The sequence below is a fragment of the Delphinus delphis genome, chromosome 17 (assembly GCF_949987515.2).
Source record: "Delphinus delphis chromosome 17, mDelDel1.2, whole genome shotgun sequence".
Classification (NCBI taxonomy): domain Eukaryota; kingdom Metazoa; phylum Chordata; class Mammalia; order Artiodactyla; family Delphinidae; genus Delphinus; species Delphinus delphis.
The window spans coordinates 8469083-8483057 of record NC_082699.1 but is presented as its reverse complement, the minus strand read 5'-3'; the positions used below and the strand labels follow the sequence as shown (position 1 = coordinate 8483057).

At 44.9% G+C, this 13975-nt stretch overlaps 1 protein-coding gene across 3 annotated transcripts in view; it reads left to right on the top strand.

Annotated features, from left to right (window-relative positions):
- ASPH (aspartate beta-hydroxylase) overlaps positions 1–13975 on the top strand; it is a 205764-nt gene that overhangs the window by 187620 nt on the left and 4169 nt on the right. For all 3 annotated transcript variants that reach the window (XM_059994695.1, XM_059994693.1, XM_059994694.1), the window contains 2 exons: positions 4122–4213; positions 4582–4715. In XM_059994695.1, the coding sequence (XP_059850678.1) occupies positions 4122–4213; positions 4582–4715 (226 nt within the window). The remainder of the gene's footprint in view (positions 1–4121; positions 4214–4581; positions 4716–13975) is intronic.

Sequence of the window (13975 nt, the reverse complement as noted above, 5' to 3'; positions counted from 1 at the left end):
TTGCATGTTCCTTTTTTTTCCTCTCTCCTTAAGTTTGACAAAGTGATCTAGTATGTTCTTTAAAAACCTCAAATTATATCTCATCTTATTTTGATTTTTTTCTAATTCCTGCTTTTATATTTTTCTTCCTCCTCATGTTCTTTTTGTTGTTTATTTTATCCGTTTTTTCTAAACTTTTCAATCAGAACTTCTTAGTAAGTTTATTTTCATTCTTTCATCTTCATTAATAAAAGCATTTAAGGCTATGGACTGATCTCTAGATTTAGCTTTGGATACTTTCCTTAAGCTATAATTTATATTTTCACTTGTATTATTCCCCCCAGAAACGACTTCATTTTTATCTCAATTTCCATTTCGATTCAAAATAATTTAGAAGTGTGTGTCTGTGTTTTATAAGTATCTGTTTTCCAATCAGTTGCAGTCAATTAAATAGAAATTAATTTCTCGTTTTATTTTATCATCATAAAATAATACAACTCCCATAGTTGCTCTTTTAAGAAGTTTTATTAAGGTTCTTGGTGGTCTTTTGTTTGTGGTTCCAGGCTTCTGTGAGAAACCCAGTAACTGTTTTCTGGAAACAAATTTCACAGTTTAAAGAATTTTGAAGGCAGCTAGTATTGTAGCTTGCGTAGAAGCAGGGTGGCACCCCTGAAGGCAGATGCCCTGTTGGCCTGGAGATAGAGGGGAGGGAATCCTGCAGCAGGAGGGGTCAGGAAGATGAGGGGAGGGAGATGGCGGGGTCGTTTCTTAGCCACACTGAGAGCTCAGATTCAGACAGGAGGCCCATGAGGATCTGACTTGTGAAGACTTAGAGGTTGTCTAGCCTAGTTAGGAAAGGATGCTGCTGGAATCTTGAAGGCCTTGAAGCTATGGCTTCAAGCTTCATTTCTATCCATATGTAAGTGGGAATCATGGAAGTTCTCTAAGTAACCCAACCATTTCTGAAGTATATTTATTCCTTTTTAAATGATCAACGTTTTTGAGTTGGAGAAAAAAAAAAAGACCGAATCAACAAATATACATAACTAATTTTTCCCCACAGATGTTTTCAAATTGCTGTGTGAATGTTACAGAACATCTGTTTTGCTCGTTTATTGTTTTAACGATGAACGCTAAAACATAGTGTTAACAAATATGCCACACATGCACAGTCACACTTTCTTCCAGAGCCCATGGGAGATGGTGCTAACCCATCCCAGTAGCCTTTCTGGATGAGCTCAAGCTGAACCTCTGAATCCTGCTCAACACAGTGTTCTAGGTAGCCACTATCAACTGATCAGAGTTGTCATGCAAGATGAACCTATTGTCATCCCAGCAGTAAAGCCTTGAAACTTCAGAGAGATACACCCAGAACCTTTAAAAATCTCACCTCCATGATATCCCTCTTAAAGTGTATTCTTCACATGTAGATGAAATATTCAGTTGATTCTTTCAGATTTGCATCAGCAGTTAGATCTCTTTCTGGGGCTGTTTTTCCCAAAGAAACAAAGTTTATCACTTCTTGAAAGTTACTTTAAACTGTGTGAGAAATAATAAATTAAAAACAAAACCACACTGAGTTCAGCTGCTGGGCAGTTTTCTCTTCTGCAGAATGGTTTGCTCTGCACAGTTATGTTCAAATCCAAGACGCAACATAGTGAAAATCATGCTTTAAAGCATAGCCTTTGGAGACCGAGGATCCCGAGTTGGGGTCCTGGCTGCACCACTTGTTAGTGTGTGATGTGGGCTTGTTCCTGACTCTCTGAGCCTCAGATTCCTCAGCTGAAAAATGACGATGAAAATAGTGCCTCGACCGCCTGCCGATGCAGAGGACAGGGATTCGTGCCCCGGTCCGGGAAGATCCCAGATGCCGCGGAGCGGCTGGGACCGTGAGCCATGGCCGCTGAGCCTGCGCGTCCGGAGCCTTTGCTCCGCAACGGGAGAGGCCACAGCAGTGAGAGGCCCGCGTACCGCCAAAAAAAAAGAAAAAAAGAAAAGAAAATAGTGCCTCGAGTATGGGGTTGTTACCAGGATCAGTGAGCAAAGGTCTGACATACAGAAGAATGATAGCAATTCTAGTTTTTATTACATAATAAGCATACATTATGTAACAGTAATGGAGACATCCTTAGGTCGCCATTAAGAACATGGACTCTGGGTCCAGTTGGACTGGAATTCCCACTCTGCCACTTACCGTGTGACCTCTCCGTGCCTCGCTTCCTCTTCTATAAAATACGATTCTAATAGTGTCCCCCTCCCTGGTGTGTGGGCATCAGGTGAGTGGTCCCTGGCCCGTGCTGAGCACCATGGAAGTGTAGTTGCGTTCCTAAACCCTCCCAATCGCGTGTGAATAGTTAAAACTACCAACGGCAATCCACGAATGATAAGATTCCCCTACAGAGAATCTGTGTTTACAGACTAGAAAAGATTTATGTGGCTAAATGGCTAGAGATGTTCTCTAATTCACTCCTCACCAAGTGGCAATCCTAGTGACCCAAGCTGTTAGGTTTCCCATTTATTAGCTCTCATTCAGGTAAGACACACGTGTTCTCCAAGTGACACGTGCTCAGCCCTCACCACTGTGCCCGTGGGAAATCCAGACACCTCTAGCCGCTCCTCAAGGCCCCAGGCCTCACCTAGCTGCTGCCTGAACACACAGAACCCACAACTGGTACTACCGCTAAGTCGTCCCCAGATCCTGCATTTGGGACGGCATGGGAAGCTAGGGCTTGAACATTCTTTATGATGTCGTGTACAAGAATCTATTGGTTCAAACTGACATTATCATTAAACTCATATTCAATTAGTAACTAAAAACAGCAACTACCATTTTCCTCAAGAGACAGATTACTTAGGAAAAACAAATATAGAAGTTGTTTTCTAAAATATCGAGGTCCATTTGATTGAGGATGCTGCCGGTAAGATACATTCCTTGTTAACTCTCATTTTATTCTCAGTATATAATTATCTTAGGACACAACTAACATTAATTAAATAAACTTGAACTCAGCTTAGATGTATCAGTACCTTGTAGGAATCCTGAATAGGGAATTACAATGTCTCTACCTTTTAAAAAAAAACCCATTGTTTTCCTCGTCCGTGAGAGCAAATGATGCTGTACCTTCCTAAGCACATCTTTCTTAAGAAACAGTGATTTTGTCGATGGTGAAGGAATTTGCCTAGTCCAGGGTGCTTTAGACTATGTCCCAAAATCTGTGTTCCTGACCAGGCCCTCAGAGAAACCCCCATCTCTCAGAGGCCTCTCCCCTCGTCACTGAAATCCTATTCTTATCAGCATATAAAGGATGACCTGTACATTGGAAAATACATTAAATTTCAATGAAAACTGATGTGTGGGTTAGTAGAATATAGTCCTAGAAAATGCACTTTTAGGTCAGAAGTGTAACATAAGCCATTTTCCTTCCTTGGAGGCTGGGGGGTGGATGAGTTTCCTGTGGCTGCTATAACAATGACCATAAATGTCGTGGCTTTAGATAACTCAGATGTTTTACCTTTACAGTTCTGGGTCTCACTGAGCTAAAGTCAAAGTGTCATCAAGGCTGCATTCATTTAGAGGCTGCCCACATTCCTTGGCTGTGGTCCCCTTCCGTCTTTGGAGCCCGCAGTAGCCACTCAAGTCTTTCTCATTCTGTATCACTCTGGCACTGACTCCCTCTTCTACATTTAGACCCTGTGATTACACTGGGCCCATCCAGTTCATCTACGATAATCTCCTTCTTTAAAGGTCAGCTGATTAGTAATCTCCACGTCACCTGCAACCTTAATTTTCCCTTGCCACGTAACGTAACCTATTCACGAGTTCCTGGGCTTAGGATGTGGTCTTCTTTAGGAGGGAGCCGTTGTTCTGCCTGCCACAGGGGGAAAAATAAGTATTCAGCACATGCCTTGCCCGTTAGACATCCTTAGTCAAATACGGTAGTCCAAGGCTGGGTGCAGAGCTCTGGTCCTTGCTGTGCCCGTCAGTGTTTGTTGGAACAGGACACTCTGTCTTCTTGTGTTTACTCGGCCTTCTCATTCTTACAGTAAGGAGGACAATATAGATTGTGTGTGGTCAAAACGGGATGAGTTAAAGCTTTACTGTGATTTGTTTCTAACAGTGGTTTTATCATTTATTGTTCTAGGAAGGAAAAATGAAAATGCCTGTAAAGGAGCTCGTAAAACCTGTGCTTTACTAGATAAATTCCCCGAGACGACAGGATGCCGAAGAGGACAGGTACCAAGAATGTTTTCTGTGCTGGGAAGAGCACAGTCAGTTATTAGGGGAATAAATGGGAATGCTCATGTTTACAAAGAAACGGTTATTTCCTTTGACCCACTGAATGCCTCTTTTTTCACTTGCTTTTTAATAAAACATAATGTCATGCCCTCGACGGCAGCACTGAGGGTGGAAAATGTTCAGCGTTTATAGCTTTGTGGAAAATGGGAGTCCTTACTTTTAGTTCCTTCACAAAGAAATAGGACGAGGATATAAATTCCGAGTACTGCAGAGGCACTAATCTGAATTGACAGTAATTTTGTACTTTTAGCAGTTCTCCCACACCTTGGTAAATGGATGAACAGGGTGGTACGTTTTCTGTGCAGATCAAATATTCCGTCATGCACCCGGGAACCCACGTGTGGCCGCACACGGGACCCACGAACTGCAGGCTCCGAATGCACCTGGGCTTGGTGATTCCCAAGGAAGGCTGCAAGATCCGGTGTGCCAACGAGACCAAGTATGTTTCCTCCCATCCCTTTCTCTCTTACTCGTCACCTCTGAGGATGGATGTTCGTTACGACAAAGCTGTGCTCGGTTGGCTTGTTTCTCTTTCTTTGTCACTGAAGTAGACTGGAGTGGGTGGTATTAACCCAGCTTCTTAGTCGGTGTCCCACCTCTGCGCTTTCCGTGGGTCTGGAGATACTCCCCAGTTCTAGGGCTGCCCTCCTTAATCATTTCTCCCCAGAGCATTCTTGTCTGATTGACGAACCTTCTTGCTTCTCTTTCTAGATGGACAGACTTGCATTCAGTCAGCTAACTTGTCCTAAACCCTACACATGTTACACATTGTGTTTATTGCTTTACACCTTGAACTATGCATCAGTACAAAGAGTCTCCTTCCTGAAGAAAACACCCTGTGATATTTATATGTCTTGCTCTAGAGGACACAGCATGGTGCAGCGGACGTGGCTGCCTTTTCAGATCCCAGCTGTGCCAACTAATCCCGTGTCACCTTGGCCAGTCACTTAATCCCCTGTGGCCTCAGCCTGCTTACTTATAAAATCGGCAGCGTTGCTATCTGCTTTGCAGGGTTGTTGTCCAGATTAAACGAAATAATGCCTACAAGGCACTTAGCCCGGGTACCGGCCTGAGAAGGGACATGGTGAATGTCAGGGCAACTTCTTTTGATGCCTTTGCCTGTCCTGGTCCTATTACTCTGTTCCCCTGGAATGCCCGCCTTTTCACCCATCCAAAATTAACCTAGTACTAAGATCCAATTTTGTTCCTAAAAAGGAACCTCTCCTTTGACTTCTTAGAGTATTTACAGGGTGTATTCTCAGTGATTCTGCTTTTTATTTCCATTGCTTTCTATTAATTGGTATATATTGGTCTCATCTCTGGGACTGAGCTGTAAGTGCCTGGAGGGCAGAAACCAAGTTGTCTTCTCACGCGTGTATCACGGCCCTTGGTGGAGGTCTGCTGGAGGGGTGTGCAGGAGGGTACTGGTCGTTCGTTTGGTTATTGGCAGACACCTGCCTGCCCCGGGCCTGGGGCAGCAGCCCACCGTGCCGTGAGGGGTTCTGAGACGACTCACATGGGGGTCTTCCCCCACCAGAGGTGTCCAGTCGGAGAAAACACAGCTCGAAAGTCGTGAGTCATAAGAGAGGCTCAGGCAGGGATGCTGCAGGTGGTCGGTGGGCAGGCAGCTCATTTGCGCCGAGAATTGGGAAACCTGACAGTGGTGGCTTTTAAAGACAGGAAGGATTTGCACATTAAAAGCTGGAAGGGAGGGGCACTCGAGGCTGAACAAACGGCATCAGCATAGGCGCGGAAGCCAAAAATTACAAGCCACGTGTGAGCAATATTGAGCGCTTTCAGCAGCCAAGAGTGTGGGATACTGTTAAGAGGTAAACAGACCTTTAAATTCTGGTAAATTTTTCCAGAATTTATTTGAACACATATGATTCGAATCAGGTAGCACCAAACCAAAGGTGGTTAGGAGCGCTCCACCGGCACGCGCTGGGGGCCAGGTTTTCATAGAGGAGCTGCTGAAGCAAAGCAAGGAGATTATTTGACTGGTTGTGGTGTAAGCGGTTGCCTCCTTTGGGAAAGGCTGCTGCTAATCGTGATTGGTCGTTCTTAAGTTTCACTTTCTCAGATTCCAGTGAATTGACTCCGGGGTAGGTTTTGCTTTGCTACGAGGCTACCTCCGTCTCATGGCCTCCTTGTTTCGTTCCTTTAACATACAGAATGAGGTTGGAAAGTGAGAGAGTGGATTAGAAGCTAAATCATGGAAGGTTTTGAATACAAACTAGTGGGATCAGATCTCTTTTAGGAGGGCGTTCTGGAACCCTGAGTGTGTCCGATGGGGCGTTTGGGAAGAACAGTTAACAGACTGCCTCAGTAGCCCACCCCAGAAGGGCAGGGATTGGGATCCTGGAAAGAAAGGGAGAGTAAAGAACAGAGGCAGGAGATGTGATGAAGATTGACTCGAGTGAATCTCGAGCGTGTGGGGCAAGGGAGGGGTGTCCGTGACGATGCGACAGTTTCCATTTTGGTCAGTCGGGGGTTGTTGATGCTTTAGCAAATGCTGAGAGCTTGGGAGGCATGAGGCAGGTTAGGGGAACAGATCATGAGTCCGGTCTTCATATTATTTGTTTAAGTTGCTGTTGGGACACAGGAGTGAATACATCCAGGAGTCTGCTGGATAGTGAGGTCTGGAGCTCAGGGGAGAAGTCAAGTCTAGACATAAAGGTTTTAGAAGCAGGCTTATTGGGAGGCTCTAGAGGAAACGTGAGAGTCCATGGCCACATCGACATTTCGGAGGCAGAAAAAGGAAAGAGAGCCAAGAAGGAGCTGGGGCAGCAGAGGGCAGAGCTGGAAGAGCCAGGAGGGGGAATCAGAGATGGCCAGACCGGGCGAAGTTTCTTCCAAGATGCAAAGGAGCTCACGGAGCCTTGTTGAGCTCCGTTCGGGTCTACAGGGTCTCTCTGCCAAAGGGGAGAGGGGCAGGGGACCCAGGGAAAACAGAGAGGAGGTGGGGGTGTGCTGGGGGAGGCAGAGTTTGACGAGGTCAACTCCTTGGAGGTCAAATAAGAATCACAGGGGCCGTGAAGATGGAGAGGAGCTTCAGACCTAATTTAAGTATACCAACTTAGGGTCTTAAACTGAAGCTGGGAATGTGATTAGGGGAACTGTCTGCACCCGCCAGAAGCAGGGAAGGGCTGTAAGCCCAGCCCCACGGCTCACTTGTAGGGTGATCTTGAATAAGAACATTGACTGGGCAGCCCCTCCATTCCCACTGGGCTAAAAGCCAGCCTCCTTCAGGTGGCAGTAAGTAGCTGCTGATAACAGTACTTTGCAGGTGGTATAGTTTACAAATCCACAGTGATTATTAAAAAGCACTCGCCCACACCCCGCCTCTCATGGGCTAGGGCGGCGGTTTTGCGGAGGATGGATTGTTTCACGCTGTCTCGTCCCCAGGGAGCTTTGAAGCATCGGTGCCCTTCCTCTCCCTCCTCAGTGCTGGTCAGCCTCCTTCTCCACGTCCCTTCTATGGTACTTGTTTTATGTTGCATTACATTCTCATCCTTCATAATCCTTAACTCCAGGGTGGCCGGGTCAGGCTAAGTATTTCATTACAAAAAGAGTGTTTTTCATGAGAGAAATGGGTCAATGAAATTAAAGCACTGTGCAATGCTTCTAGTGAACATAGCTAGAGAGCTGAATAGTAGAGTCAGTTTATAAACTCTGAGGACAGAACGTGAAATCTGTATGTAATATGAAATCATACGTAATATGAAATCTGGGAAGTTTCACACTTATTATGGAAGCACTATTAGTGTGGAAACAGAAGCACACGTACCAGGACATCAGGCTTCCTTGTTATGGGCAAGTGGAAGCAATTTTTCAGAGCTTCTCAACTTTTGAAGGAGTAGCAATTTGCGCCTTGTAGTTCTCAGGTATTAATCATCACACTGCGATTCCTGCTAGCGGGCATGCGTGTTGGTTAAAGATTCCATCACTGCAAATCATAGCACAGCTCTTTCTATCTGAAGATGGGCTTGAAGGTATGCAGCTGCCTATCTCAATAAGTAAAATGATCATTTAAAATGAATAAATGCTTTCCGATGACAAAACTGATGCATGCCCCTGCTACATAATTTGTGAAACACAGAGAAGCACGACAAAGAAAGTAAATATTATTTTTGATTTCGGTACTCAGAGATATTGCTCAGACGCTTCTCAGGGCCTATATAATGTATATTCATGACGAGGAAGCTCCTAGTGCTAATATGCATCGTGCTTTCTATGTGTCAAGCACAGTCCGAAGCCCTCTGCATACCTTCACGACAGCCCCACGTAACTGGGAGTATTAAAATCTCTACTTTTCAGCTGAGGAGACGGATGTATAAATAGGCTGAGTAACTTCCCCAAGGTCACTCAGCTTAGCAAGTGTCGATATTTGTATCAGGGTCCTAGGGCTGCCGTAACAAATTAACACAATCTGGATGACTTAGAACAACAGAAATGTCTTCTCTCACCATTTTGGAGGCCAGAAGTCCGAAATCAAGGTATGGTCAGGGTTGGGTCCTTCTGGAGGCTCTGAGGGGCAGTCCCTGTCCCCTGACTCTCTCCTGGCTTCTGGTGGCTGCAGGCTCTCCTTGCTGCGTCCTGGCTCATAGGCGCACCACTGCCATCTCTACTGTCCTGGTTAGCATGGGGTGTCTATGGCTATCCATACACACAGATGAATATCTGTGTCTCGACAGGGAAACGGCACTTCCCACATTGAAAACAGATTTTGTCCAAACATTTGTTCATTGAACTGATGGTTGAGAATTTGGAAAGTTGAGATCCATTTTGCTATGGCAGTAATAAATGATGTGGAGGTTCCTGGGCCAGCCCTTAAAAGCCTCCTAACTCATGGTCTCTGTTAATAGGGCTGTAGCACCAGTGGCTATTGGTTTTTTTAACTTTTTATTTTATATTGGAGAATAGTTGGTTAACAATGTTGTATTAGTTTCAGGTGTACAGCAAAGTGATTCAGTTATACATATACATGTATCTATTCTTTATAATAATGTTTCTATGGGAAAACAGATCCTGAGTTTTCACTTCAGATTTTAACATCCTGTATCTTCATGAAAGTAAATGAAGAGCACCAAAGTCTCCTGACCTGGGTTCAAATCCTGGCTTCCCCTCTTATGAAGTGTAACTTTAGACAACTTGCATGGCCTCACTAAGCCTCAATTTCCTCATCTGTAAAATGGGAAGAATAAAAGTATGTCTTGGTGTAGTTTTGAGAATTAAAGTGATCCGTATAAATACATTCAGAACTGTATTTACAGAGTGTGACGTGGTAACTATGCTTAGTATTTTTGAGCTTTTATTGTGCTCGTCTTTGATTGCTGCAGAAATGGGGACTTCTGCCCCTTACCTCCCAGGGCGTGAGACCAAGCACTCCTGTACTGTCGGAGGTGGTCCTTGGAACCTGCAGTGCGCACTCTGGCGGGGATGAGGGTGGGTGCTCTAAGGAGACAGGAAGGAGGGGGAAACGGGAAGTCGAGGGTGTGCAGGGCTAGGGCTGGTGAAGGAATGGATCAGATGCAGAGGGGGGCTATGATGTGATAGGCCTGGGGCTGGGAGGGGTGCTGAGGCAGGGGGGCACAGCAGGGCACAGCGGATGGCCACCCCCTCCATTTCCTCTTGTGCCGCCACCCTGGAGAGGGGCCAGAGGCATCCCAGCTCTGTGGCCTCGGGAGGTTTCCTCTCCCTCTTCCCTTTCTTTGTCCTCCCCTTTTGGCTTTCTTCGCGATGTTACAGAGCCCTCTGCTACTGGGTAACCGAGGACCACGAGGGGGGAGTCAAAAGCCGTTACAGAGGCAGTGCAGGGGCTGCACAGCGGAGCCGAAGCCCCAGGCCCACTTGGAGGGGAGAGAATCCCCGCGGCAGCCTGGCTGGAACGAGCCCCCCCAGGAGGGGTGGAGAGAGATACTAGGGTGCATATATACAGAAGCTGTTGGGAAAAGAGCTTCTTTGTAATTTAGCCATCTTTTATTGAAATTACTATTTTGACATCCAACAAAATAGCAAATACCATACCCATTTCTCAGATGACAGTTTGTGAAATGCATCCTGTAAAATGCAATATGAAGACTAAAGTCCCAGCCAACAGCTTGGCTCAGAGAATTAAGAGAATTTCTGAGCTGAAAGAAGCCTTGGAGGCCCTCCTGCCCTCCTCCATCATTGCACAAATGGGGAAACTGAGGCCCACAGGTGACATGCTTATCACAGCCACATGGCTAGTTAGCAGTGGTCAGAACAAGAACACAGGTGTCCTAGCTTCCAGAAAAATGCTTTATCCTGATAGATAGATGATAGATAGATAGATAGATAGATAGATAGATAGATAGATAGACAGACAAAGAAGGTATGTGCATGTGTATTTCTGTATTAGGAGGAGAGAAAAAAGAGGAAGTGGCAATAATGCAGTTTTAATTTCAATTCCAGGATGTGCCAGGCTTTCCAGTGCAGTCAGAAACTGAGGGATTTCAATGGATCAGAATTGATAAGAGCTGTGTTAAAGCAGCCTGATTCCTGAGCCCTTTGACCCTTTTCTGTACTCCAGTCAGCCTGTTTAAATTCCTTTCAGGCCCCCTCAGCATCGCAGCTATAGGCGCTGAGAATGTTTCCTACAACCGCGATCTTGAGCTAGAGGTCCGGCTGTAATGAAGCAAGCCTAGTGCCTTTCTGCTTCCTCCACAGAATCACGGTGTCACCGCAGGCATCCGAACTGGCTTGCATGTGATTCCTTTGCTGAAAAATTAGAACCGCGTCATTTGTCTACCTCAGAACCTTTTAGCAAAGATCACTGAGATATAATCTATAAAGTTTTTAGGTGGAAAACTCTATAAGCACGTAGCGTCATTATTTAGCATTATTAATGGTGATGGTAATTCTATGGCAAAATTATAGTTATTAGGTTTATGCTGCCACCATTATTACCATTATCATTAATTATAATAATCTGAGAAATTGAGGAATTACACAATGTTGGTTTATCTTGTGACCAGATATTCTTCTATCTTTTGGCAAACCAGGGAGAGACGTTCTTCTCGTAACAGTAAGAAATGCTAAAATTAAGCTGAGGTAGCCATCTGGGGATGGGGTGCAGCTCCCCACTGCTATCCTGCCTTTCTGGACCCGCAGAGGAAGGCTGGGCGAACGCCTCCAGGAGGACCTCTTTCCAAGGCTGCTCTGAAAATCTTTTCTCCAGAGGGTCCTTTTCTTGTCATAATCTCAGCATAACTTAAATGTATGTGGCGGAGATTTGCTCTCAAAGCGAGTGGCCTGAAAACTATTTTCTTTGCATTGCAATGAGTGTCTTTGTTTTTCACTCAGAAGAGGTGTAAGACCTTTGACATCTTTGAGCTCTGACTCTTTTTGTTCTGGAAAACCTTCATCCTTTCCCAGACAGGTGACACATCTCTTGTTGAACGCAAGTCACTTTAGTCTGCATGTCACTTGGATGGAGTTTTATTGTCCTTCCCAATTAGGGCTGCACTTTTAGTCATTCTAGCTCTCATAAGTGATTGAAAGACATCATTTTTTACCTATTCAGAAGGTATCTACATTTAAGAATCTACAATACGTAATTGAGTATCTTTACTGTTTTCTGGGAAAGTGTCTGAAAGAAAATAGAAAGGCAAGTATAAAGCTAATAGAATTTTATGGCCCTAATGGAATCCAGCCCCTTGGAATACCTCCCAGATTTCACGTTTAAAAAATTGTTTAATCAGTGGTTTACACTAGTCCATATTTGACCCAAAATATCTGCAAAGCCACAACCCAGTGCTAACTTAAGTTCCACCTTTACAGGCACTGGTATGCCATGAATGAACCAGTGCTAAAAGCTTTTCCCAATTTATAAGGAATTTAAGTTAATGAATGGAATGCTTAAGGTTTTTCTCACATCCAGCATTCCTAAATCTTTGGCTTTCTTATACTTACCGTAATCTAGTGAAAAATGTCATTTTGTGCAAACTTAGAATGTTCAATTTAGTTGTCTTAATTACTTCCAGTACTTTAAGTAGGTTCTAAACTCTCTACCACTCAGAAAACGTTGAGAATCACTTGTCATTGCCGCACCAAGCATTATGTCACAGATTCTCTTAGGGAGTTTTGATATTGCACCCCCTGGGAAGTTTTCAGTCTTCTCAAATAGAGGGAGATTACTCATAGAGAGTGATGCCAAAGTAATTTTGAATTTTCTGTATGAATTTGACTACTCTAGGTGCTGCATATAAGTGGAATCATACAGTATTTGTCCTTGCATGAGTGGCTAATTTCACTTAGCATGATGGCCTAAAGGTTCATCCATGTTGCAGCATTGTCAGAATTTCCTTCTAAGGCTGAGGAATATTCCATTGTATGTATAGGCCACATTTGTTTATCCATTCATCTGTCAGTGGACACTGGTGTTGCTTCCACCTTTTGGCTACTGTGAGGAATGCTGCTGTGAACATGGATGTACTGTTGTTTTCTTTTGCATGCCCTTCCCCCCTTGTCTTCTGCCTGTATTGTAGGCTTGTCACTGACATTGCTTAGTCCCACTGATAACAAGGCCGAGGAAATGACCACCAAACTGTATAAGCTAGGGATCATTTTGCTTCTTTTTTCTTGTCATTTTTTTCATTTCTTAACTTTGCTTTTCTTTTCAAATTTGACTTTGCATGGTAATGAAAACATAGTCAGTCATTTGCCCCTGAGTCTATATATTTTTGTCCTTCGTTACACTTGGATGGGACTCCAGTAGACCCTGACCCTTCAGAGGAATTGGATCAAAGAGCCAAGCAACTCATTTATTGAGTGCAAGACTTTAGGGTAGGTGGGACCTCCCCTGCGGTCCAGTGGTTAGGACTGTGTGCTTCCACTAATGGGGTTGTGGGCCCCATCCCTGGTCAGGGAGCTAAGGTCCCACAGGCTGTGCGGCGTGGCCAAAAAATAAAAATAAACAATAAACTCGCAATTGCACAACATTGTGAATCGACTATACTTCAGTTAAAACAAAGACATCAGGGTAGGTGTGTGAGGCAGCGCAGGAGGTGGGGCTGGGGAGAGAATGGGTAACAGAACAGAGGATTGGTTCCCAACTTCAAGGAGCTTTTAACTTGCAGATATTTGTTACTTTAAATTATTTGGAAATTTTAGTGTCAGATTCATTAATATGTCTCAGACAAATTTGTCTCCCACTTCACTGCCTTCCAACTCAGGACATTTGGCAATGACTGGAGACTTTTTTTTTTTTTTTTTTTTGGCTGCATTGGGTCTTCGTTGCTGTGCGCGGGCTTTCTCTAGTTGTGGCAAGCAAGGGCTACTCTTCGTTGAGGTGTGTGAGCTTCTCATTGCAGTGGCTTCTCTTGTTGTGGAGCACAGGCTCCCGGTGCGCAGGCTTCAGTAGTTGTGGCACGTGGGCTCAGTAGTTGTGGCTCGCGGGCTCAGTAGTTGTGGCTTGTGGGCTCAGCAGTTGTAGCTTGTGGGCTCTAGAGCACAGGCTCAGTAGTTGTGGCACACAGGCTCAGTAGTTGTGGCACACAGGCTTAGTTGCTCCGCGGCATGTGAGATCTTCCCAGACCAGGGCTGGAACCCGTGTCCCCTGCATTGGCAGGCGGATTCCTAACCACTGCGACACCAGGGAAGCCCAGGAGACATTTTTGATTGTCACAGTTTGTAAGGGCGTGCTACTAGTATCTAGCGGAGACCAGAGGTGCTGCT